This window comes from Sapajus apella, unplaced genomic scaffold (genome assembly GCF_009761245.1).
Source record: "Sapajus apella isolate SASKATOON/1434 unplaced genomic scaffold, GSC_monkey_1.0 scaffold4, whole genome shotgun sequence".
Classification (NCBI taxonomy): domain Eukaryota; kingdom Metazoa; phylum Chordata; class Mammalia; order Primates; family Cebidae; genus Sapajus; species Sapajus apella.
In genome coordinates, this window is record NW_022436944.1 from 25,373,005 (window position 1) to 25,382,547 (window position 9,543).

At 34.8% G+C, this 9,543-nt stretch overlaps 1 protein-coding gene across 6 annotated transcripts in view; it reads right to left on the reverse strand.

Annotated features, from left to right (window-relative positions):
• Positions 1 to 9,543, reverse strand: part of RASA2 (RAS p21 protein activator 2) — a 119,560-nt gene that overhangs the window by 45,206 nt on the left and 64,811 nt on the right. For all 6 annotated transcript variants that reach the window (XM_032258832.1, XM_032258871.1, XM_032258868.1 and 3 more), the window contains exons 6-9: positions 8,563 to 8,646; positions 6,938 to 7,010; positions 3,432 to 3,508; positions 2,033 to 2,134 (exon numbers count right to left, since the gene is read on the reverse strand). In XM_032258832.1, the coding sequence (XP_032114723.1) occupies positions 2,033 to 2,134; positions 3,432 to 3,508; positions 6,938 to 7,010; positions 8,563 to 8,646 (336 nt within the window). The remainder of the gene's footprint in view (positions 1 to 2,032; positions 2,135 to 3,431; positions 3,509 to 6,937; positions 7,011 to 8,562; positions 8,647 to 9,543) is intronic.

Sequence of the window (9,543 nt, forward strand, 5' to 3'; positions counted from 1 at the left end):
GTTACACTTTCTAAATTCAAAAATTAAGAAGATACGTTAAAAACATTAGACCAAAAAAAAAAGTTTGATAACAAAAGGTGTCAAAATTAACAAACTAGAAAGTCAAATCATATCAAATATTAATCTAGTCTAAAATCATGTATAAAAAAGAAAACCCAGTAACTTTATCTATTATTTGAATCTTACCTTCAAATGTAAAAACCCAGTAACTTTATCTATTATTTGAATCTTACCTTCAAATGTAAAAATTACAACTGAAAAGACATTTATATCTATTTTGAGACTTTTCAAACAACAGAATTAAACTACTGATTACTCTAACTCTTTCTTTAACATCAAGATTAGAAAGAATTTGCCTGAAATCCTGAGGGTGAATATATCTTGAGTTTTCATGCAGTTATTAACAATCCCACAAGGGGATGCTATGGTTCTACAATTGATGGAGGAGGTTAAGCGTTTTATTTCCAGTTTAAAAGAAATGGCATTCACATTTTTATGTTTCCTTACAACTATGGAAGTATATATGAATTACCAGATGTTTCTAGTTCATGCTATATAAATTTTAGCATTTATACTTCTGGAAGGTTACTTTAAAATATCATGGGCCAAAAATAGCTACAGAAATACAATTAGTTTGTTAATGTTCTTACATACTGCCAAGGAACCTGCACGAAGTTTTGCCAAATTTGGAAAGCATCTCTGGAGACAGTCTTGCTTAAAAAACAGATTATGTGGCACATTTCAAGATCATTTTGAGGGGACTGGAGGGACAACAGCTCATTTTTCTTTTCTGTACTGAGTGGTCTGGAATATAATTTTAAAAACTTGACAAACTGAGCTCAGAAATTTTGATTTTAAAATGTAGGCTATTTTACGGAAGGAGGAAGACATGGTGTAGGGGGAGGATGACAGGTCCTGAATTTTCGCCAATGGTTCATAGTGACTATGTTTGATTTTTTCCCCCCTCTGTGGATGCATTTTACAAACTATAATACACAAAATACCAACATAAAGACCATAAATCTTAGGTCTGCCTTAGGAAGAGGCAAAAATAAAATAAATATTGAGTCTCCAAATCAGTCTACAAGTGATAACTGCTCCAGGACAAGACTCCAAAATGAAGATGTCTGATGGCCAATCAGAAGAGGCAGGCTCTTTTAGGGACGAATGAAACTGATACCCGTAAGAAACACCTAAACACTCCTCTTCAGGCAGCAGAAACTGAGTTCCAGAAAGTGCTCCTTAAAAGGCAAATGAGAAAGGCATGTTCATTTATATCCAGTTGAAACCCAAATCTACCGAGAGAGATACTGGACAACCTACTGAAAGGATACACACGCTTTTAAGCACTATAGACAGAAAAAAACAATAGTTTCATAGTGATTCTGCTAAGGAAACTAGCTCAATTTAATGTCTGAACATTAATTTAACATCAGTTTAAAGTTTTATTAGTCATTAAAGAGTAAAATAATATCGTAGTCATTATTGAACACCAAGAGCCGTAAAAAGTGCCAGCTCAACAAAATTAGACCTTAGATATTCAAAACATCAGGGCCATCTACAGTGCATTTCAATGGGGTGCGGTAAAGGAAAAACAGTGGTTAGTTCCCATAAATAACTGAGTCCCCTAAATAACATCCTTTGCTTTCAAATATCCACAGTTACGATGACCACTAATAAAACTTCTGAAATGCAGATACTGATTTGTGACAAAGCATTTTCTTACATGAACAACTCTTATGTAATGTTTTAAATGTTTCCCATTTTCTCCTTAAGAGTTAAGTCTTCACTTTGTAAGCAGAAAAATATTCCTAGGTGATTCAGTTCTTTTATCTCAGTACCACAGGTGAAGTCATAAAGCTTACAATATACTTATATTTCTTCAACAATGAATTAATGAACATATCAATATTAATGACATTTGGCTATTCCATAGCAAATTTAAAACATGTTCAGAGTAAGCATTTATTTGTGTATACAATATATTAAAGAGAATTAAACAATGGAGTTCACTAAAATGCTCAACTCTTACCAGGCTTGATGAGAGGAATCAGTTCTTAATACATTCACAGGAACCTTGATCTCACCTAGGAAAACATCTTGGACCAGGTTTCCATTGTTCCATAAGTCAATCCTAAAAATTGAAAAGTGACTTTATGCTTTGCAAACAATGTTTAAGAGAGTGCACACCACAAAACAGCTTTAAATTACTTTGATTTGTATTACAGCATTAATTTTACATGCTTAAAAGTAAAAGATGTTAGCAATACCATAGACATACCTTACTATCCAGACTAGAGAAGCAAAATACTACAGTAGCTTTTATTTTAAAAAGCACAAAAAGTAATTTTAGATAGTCTAAAAGGACTTAAAAGTATCTTAGTTTAAAAGTTGAGGCTGGCCGGGCGCAGTGGCTCAAGCCTGTAATCCTAGCACTTTGGGAGGCCGAGGCGGGTGGATCACGAGGTCAAGAGATCGAGACCATCCTGGTCAACATGGTGAAACCCCGTCTCTACTAAAAATACAAAAAAAAAAAATTAGCTGGGCATGGTGGCGTGTGCCTGTAATCCCAGCTACTCAGGAGGCTGAGGCAGGAGAATTGCCTGAACCCAGGAGGCAGAGGTTGCGGTGAGCCGAGATCGTGACATTGCACTCCAGCCTGGGTAACAAGAGCAAAACTCCGTCTCAAAAAAAAAAAAAATAAATAAAAAAAAAAATAAAAGTTGAGGCTTTATTTTAACCTATAGCAATAAGGACTACAGAGCTACTTCACTGAATTTGAGAAAAGAAACCAACCCAAGACTACGGTTTCTCTCTAGATTATAACCAATTTATATATATAGAGAGAAAAATCAGAAAAATACATTACCTGATCACTCCAAACACATGATTAATATATCATCTAGATGAACACACGGTTAACATCACACCTACACATGCATTTATAAGATTTTTCCATCCCAAAGAATATAGATATTTAAGACCTAGGAAATAGCACAAACTTCAAACACATGCACCTGTTGAATAACCTTCTTACCTCACTGAAATTTCTGTTAGACAGCAGATATGTTAAGAAGAATAAAAAATTATTTCTAAATTGGCTGAGATATAACTTCCTTTCCATCCATTACACTACAATCCAGAAATTTAAGGAACAATTAAATTTGGGAAAAATTAAAAATACAATAAAACAGATGAAAATTAGATCATCCTTGTTTATAAAATAAATACAACTTGAATATTTCTGCAAACAAATCGGATTTTGGAAAGATAATCTGGATTTAAATTAGATGCATACTGTATTCCTGTAAGTTTCATCAACCAACTTGTTATAGAGAATTCTATTAGAGCCGGTTTACCTTTTTCAGTTGAATTTAGGATTTTCTTTTGGTACACAAAAAAGCAATTCTGTAAAACCCCAAGGCACATACCTGATTTCTAGCTTTTCAATGTCCTCCTCTTCTACCTGGAACTGGGACTTTCTGGTGTAACTACTGGACCTGGTTACCTGTAAACAAAATATTTTAGTAAAAAAAATTTTTTTTAATACATTTCTCCTACAACTTAAAAATGATAATCTCCAAAATATTCAATTGTGAATAAAAGCAGAGGAAAATGCCCAAGTAATATTTGACTCAGTAGCTGAATATAAAAGCAACTATGGAAGTAGCAGAAAAGTAAGAATAAGGTGGCGTAAGAAAAATCAAGAATCTTTGTCTCCATGCCATTCCTATCAACTCAATATATGGCAATGGCCGGGTACAGTGGCTTATGCCTGTAATCCCAGCACTTTGGGAGGCCAAGGCAGGGGAGGACTGCTTGAAGCCAGGAGTTCAAGACCAGCCTGAGCAACAAAGTGAGACTCTCTATTTTAACAATAGAATAAAATAAAACCAATATATCAATGTAACATTAGATTCTCTGGCTCATAGGTAGTCCGTTGGTGACTCAGGAGTTTTTAAAGACTTTCCCACATTTCTCAAGACACCAATCCTACCTTGCACTTCCTTCTCACATTTTTGCTGAAAGTATCAAGGCCATCGGCAGGAACTTCCCCAATGACCGTTCACCTGAACTTGTCTACTCCCACACAGGGTTCTCTGCTTGATGAGTTTTTCTCATCCTCTTCTCAACAAGAGAATGAGATGATTTTCCTCTAAGACTAGACACCCACACAGAGTATGCAATAAGCATTCAGTAAGCATTATTTGATCTATTTTAATTACAGCTTTCTATACCAGCTTGTTCATCTCACTCAAGTCTAAGAAAAATTCTCCCCTTAAATTATGGTCTTCCTATCTCTTTCCTTTCTCAGACAAACATCTGAAAACCGTAATCCACCCTTACAGCTTGTACTTCCTCACCACCCACCACTATAGTAACTCCTTATAATCTTGGCTTCCTCACAGATCACCCTCCTAAAATCGCTCTCTCCATTATCAAATCTGATGATAAATTCTTAGTTCTTACCTCCCTTGATCTTCCATTTAATTTAGTGATCATACAACTGTACCTCTTTTCCAAGAAACACACTTTAGAGTTTACCTGAGCACTAGCTTGGCAACCTCTGCTGCTCTCTTTGTTTCTTTCTCAGAATCTACAAATACACTATTCTTCAAATTTTATGTTTTATTTTGCTCTAAAAACAACTTGGAGCTGCATAGTGCTGTACAGTCTACAAAGTGCTTTCACATCCATTATCTCCTTTGTTCATCAGAACGCTGCACAGAGGCAGGCAGGGCTAGACTTACTATCCTCATCTTCAAACTGAGGAAGCTGAAGTACAGAAATTAAATGACATGCTCAAAGTTGAATACTTAAGTAGCAGAAATTAGTTTCTTCACTTTTCTCCTTTATTGTGTATCTCTCTTCTCTCAGCTTTCTTGACTCGTTTATAAACAAACCGTGAGTGTTGGTCAGTAACTATCACTCATCTGAAGTTTCAGTCATGAACTCCCTACTGGAGGATTTAAAACGTCAGCCCTCAAGCTAATTATGTCCCAAACTAAACCACTTTTATTTTTGTTCCCTCTTAACTTTTCTATTTTTCCAGATTTAGGACCTTGGGGGCAGCATTCAACTCCTTCCTCTTTTTTCTATAATCAATTTGTTATCTTGCCCTTTGCACTATCTTTTTCATCTGCCCCTTCCTCTCTATTTCCATAGCGCTCTTTTGAAAAACACCCTATCCCCCTTCTCTTTTTTCTTACACCTAAAGTACAACAGTCTCCCCATCTTTGTTCTTTCTCATAACTTCTAGGCTCAAAATCATTCACTTTGGCACCACAGCTAGGCACTCAAGGCCTTTTATCAGCTGGTCCTGCTCTACCTTTCTAATCTTAGTTTCCATTATTTCCTTACACAAGCCCAATAAAATCAGTACTCACTGTACTCTGGACATAATTTTCTGCTTTTCTGTCTCTGTGCCTCTGCTCAAAATGTTCACCATCTCTAATAGTCTTTCCTCAAACTTAGAAAATCCAATCTTTCTTCAAGCCTTTAATGGAGCAGAGTACATCTGACCTCCCCAATATCTACTCCATTTTACTGTTGTGTATATGCATACATGTGTCTGCTTTGTGTTCCTTGCTTTAGATAAAGGAGATGGAAATTTATCTATTTTTATAACCAACAAAACAAAATAGAAATTTATCTATTTTTTATAACCAATGCTGCAAGGCCTAACAAGTACTCCTGCTACAGGAGGCAGGTCAGGCCTTTTACTTTCAAAGGGCCATCAGCTGACTGTAAGGATCCATGAAACAGAGTAGATTCCATCCAGCTGAGGTTTAAAATATATGGGCTAATGTGGAGTGTGAGTGCCTTTAGTCAGCAGCCCTTTATGTTGCTGCCTTCTTATCTCCAGGTTACATGCAACCACTATTAATAAATGTAGAACAACTGCACCAAGTCTTTAGTCAGGAAATGGAAAAGTCTCATATTGCTATTTTTTTTTTTATTTTTTTCCCTTGCTTCCACCTCCACAATTCTTCCTACTTCACTGTTGGCATTTTCTTCAGTCTGTGTTCCTTTAATAAAGTACAGTAATCAGGCATGACTAGAGGTACCCTCACTCTCTTCACTTTGAAACACCAAGGAAAATACACACACAGAAGAAAAAGCACAAAACGTAACTCCTTTTTTCAAACCTTTCCTACACATTGATATAAACTGCAACACGCTTTATTAGAATATGATCTTTTAGAGACTTTCATTTTTTTCCTATAGTTTGCAAATAATATGAATAAGGATTTAACAAATTCTCCAAAGAAAAGCACTCCAAAGCACTGTACACAGGACAACTTCAAAGCAGCTAAAGCTCTCTATGAAGATAAGCAGGTGTCCATAGAATGAATTAGGTTAAAAAAAAAAAAAAGTAATAATAAGGCTCTACTCATCTAGTATTTTATAGTCTCAAAGGATTCTCACGTGCTTTGGGTCTTACAAAAACGCTATGAGTTAGGTAGTGCTGCTGTTTTCCCTTCCAATTATTCTTTTAAAGATAAGAAACTTGAGTCACTTTTAGTGACTCTTTCAGTGTCAACTGGGCTGGAACTGAGATTTATTGAGTAATAATTATACTTACATCACCAGTGATTTTCAAAGGGTACCCTGCAGAAGAGTCCTGTGGCCACTATGTGTCAGGGAGGGGACTGGATAGGGTAAGGGAGAGTGCAAAGGAGAACATGATAGTGAGGATGACTGGGGAGTGGGTATGGCCCTGACCCTTCCTGTCCGAAATTAGAGCTTTGCCTTTATTCATTTTATATATTGGGCCTCCACTGCATCACACCATGGTTCTACTGCTTTCAGGAGAGAAATGCTTATCTGTGTTAATTGAGAAAATGATTACTATGACGAGAGTTTGAAAAAAGAAATCAACTAGCATTAAATATTACATATTTAATGTTAATATTTACATAAAACAAAAAATTACCTCAAAATAAAAGATTTCATTAAACTGTGGATTGCTTGTTTTCTTCTTTACTTTTGTCTTCTTTTGGTCATTCCTGTTCCAATGTGGTAGAGTTTTACCTTGTAGAACTTAACAGTACACAATTATAAAACATGCTATTTCCAACCAGGGAGTCTGACCTCCATTTAAAAGTTAAAGTGACTCAGGAAGATTCAGTTTTAAATATTACTTGGAAAAAATTAAGTGTCCTTACAAACTCAAATCAAAGGATATATAAGCTTTATGCATCTTACACATACTAGATTGCCAATCTTTTGGAGGAGTTTTAAAAACATATTCTATTCTGTAAGCAACTCAGAATAAATAGAAGGAAAACAATAAGATTTAGAGTACCTTCATCTATTTTGAAAAATACCCGAGGAACTTGAAAAACATTCTTAGCTTACTTCTTGGGCTTCAGGTATCATACAGACTTTTTAAAAAACCTTTTAATTTTAATTTAATTATAGATTCAGAGGTCACAAAAAATGTACAGGGAAATCTTGTGTCTTTACCCAGCCACCCTCAGTGTTAGCATGTTACACAACTACAGTACGATAGCAAAACCAACAATAACTTTTTAAAACATAAATTCATATGCCAAACTGTTTCTAACTGTACGTTACCAAACAAACTAAAGAATTTGTCAGGTACAGATTATTAAAAAAACAAAAAATAGCTCTACTAGATTGAACATGTTTAACATGCAAAAATAAATCTCTTTAGTAGCATTTAATGTCATAAGATTGAATATCTGCTAAACAGGATACCATTGTTTGAACACCTGATAAATACCAGGCATGGTACTAGGTACTTTACATACATACATACATAAATACATTTTTTGAAGTGATTTAGTAGTGATTTAGTACAAATTAAGAATAACTAGAGATTCTGGAGACGGGGAAAAGGGTGTGTATGTATGCATGTATGTGTGTATAGGGAGAATACTGTGCCTCTTGTTTCCTGATTCTAAACCTTCAAATTGTAGACATATTTCAGGTTTGTCTGTTCCTTAAAGAAACCATAATGAAGTCATATAACACACAATATTACAAAATGCTATAGGTTTTTTCACAAATGATCATAAATCATTTAAATCAATGATATGGTATACTTTGTCATGCTCTAGCACTTCAGCAGTTTTTCTACAGTTGGAATTCTCTCTGTAGAGGACAGATCTCATGAGTAGAAAAGGCAAGCTGGAGCTGCCTTCCAGATAAAAATATAGAAACTGTCTTGTTAATCTGAACTGGCATTCATTAAAATGGGATTTTACATCATAAAATTCAGGATACTTAAAAGTGGGAATGCTGACGCATGAAGCCAAGTTTATGTTTTAAAATACTATACTGTAATAGTATAAAACTAAGGTTGTTCCCTATAACCTAAGAGTATGGCAGATTTGAAACAGTGCCAATTTTTGTCTGTAAAAAGAAGCCTTTGTTATTGATAAGTGTATAACAGAACTTACTAAAAATTTTCTTTCAAAGCATTTATTTCTTTGTGTTATAAAAAGCTATCAATTGCTCATAGAACTTTACTTTTAAAAATTTTAAATCAAACTTTAAAACTTGAAAACCTAATAATAATTCAATAAACATTACCTAGAAGGGCCCACTAGAGAAACTGTTGCATAAGGGTCACAGCTTTGGCCATTTATGAGAGGCAACCCATGGCATGCCTTGATGCTAAAGTAGAATAAAAGAGATTTAACATATTAGATTCTAGTTAAACAAGATAAAACATTATCTTTAAACACAAACTAATAAATTCAAAGGGTTAAGGATTGTTTTCCACGTGTCTGCAGTTGCATGGCTACACATTAGCTACCCCATACATATGTAGGTATGCATTTTAAAATTTATGCTATATTTTCAAAATTGAACTAAACAGGAATGTCACAATCATTACTGAAACTATCAAATACATGCTGAGCATTCCAAATTCAAAAATCCAAACTCCTCCAAAATTCAAAACTTTCTGAGTACCAACATGATGCTCAAAGAATATGCTCATTGGAGCATTTCAAATTTGGGGTTTTGGGATTTGGGATGCTTAATGGGCAAATATACATAATGCAAAATCAAATATTTCAAAATCTAGACCAGCAAAAAAGAAAAAGAATAAGAACTTCAAAACATTTCTAGTCTCAAGCATTGTAGATAAGGGATGTGTAACAGTCAACACATTTCCTCTGCTAAATACCCAACAAGGTACATTTTGTGGTTTGACAAGATATCAAAACTGCTGTGGCCTCTAAAAAGGAAAAGAAAGCGGTGCAAACCCTAAATGAGAAGCTACAAACCAAGCCAGCTCTATGGCATCATATCCTCTGCTAAAGCATGAATGACAAACAAGGAAACAACTGTGGCTTCCACTTAAAAAAATCTGATTCATAAATATACAGCAAGCGTCACACAATTCTGTAGCCTTTTATTCCAATTCCAGTAACAGCTTCTGCACCATTCTGTAGAAAATGTTTTAGACCATAAAAACCAAGGTCATCTATTGTACTCCATGGCTCACAGTTGTTGGTATTTACAGAGAACACAGAATTTAACTTTAACAATTTACTCCTCCAATTT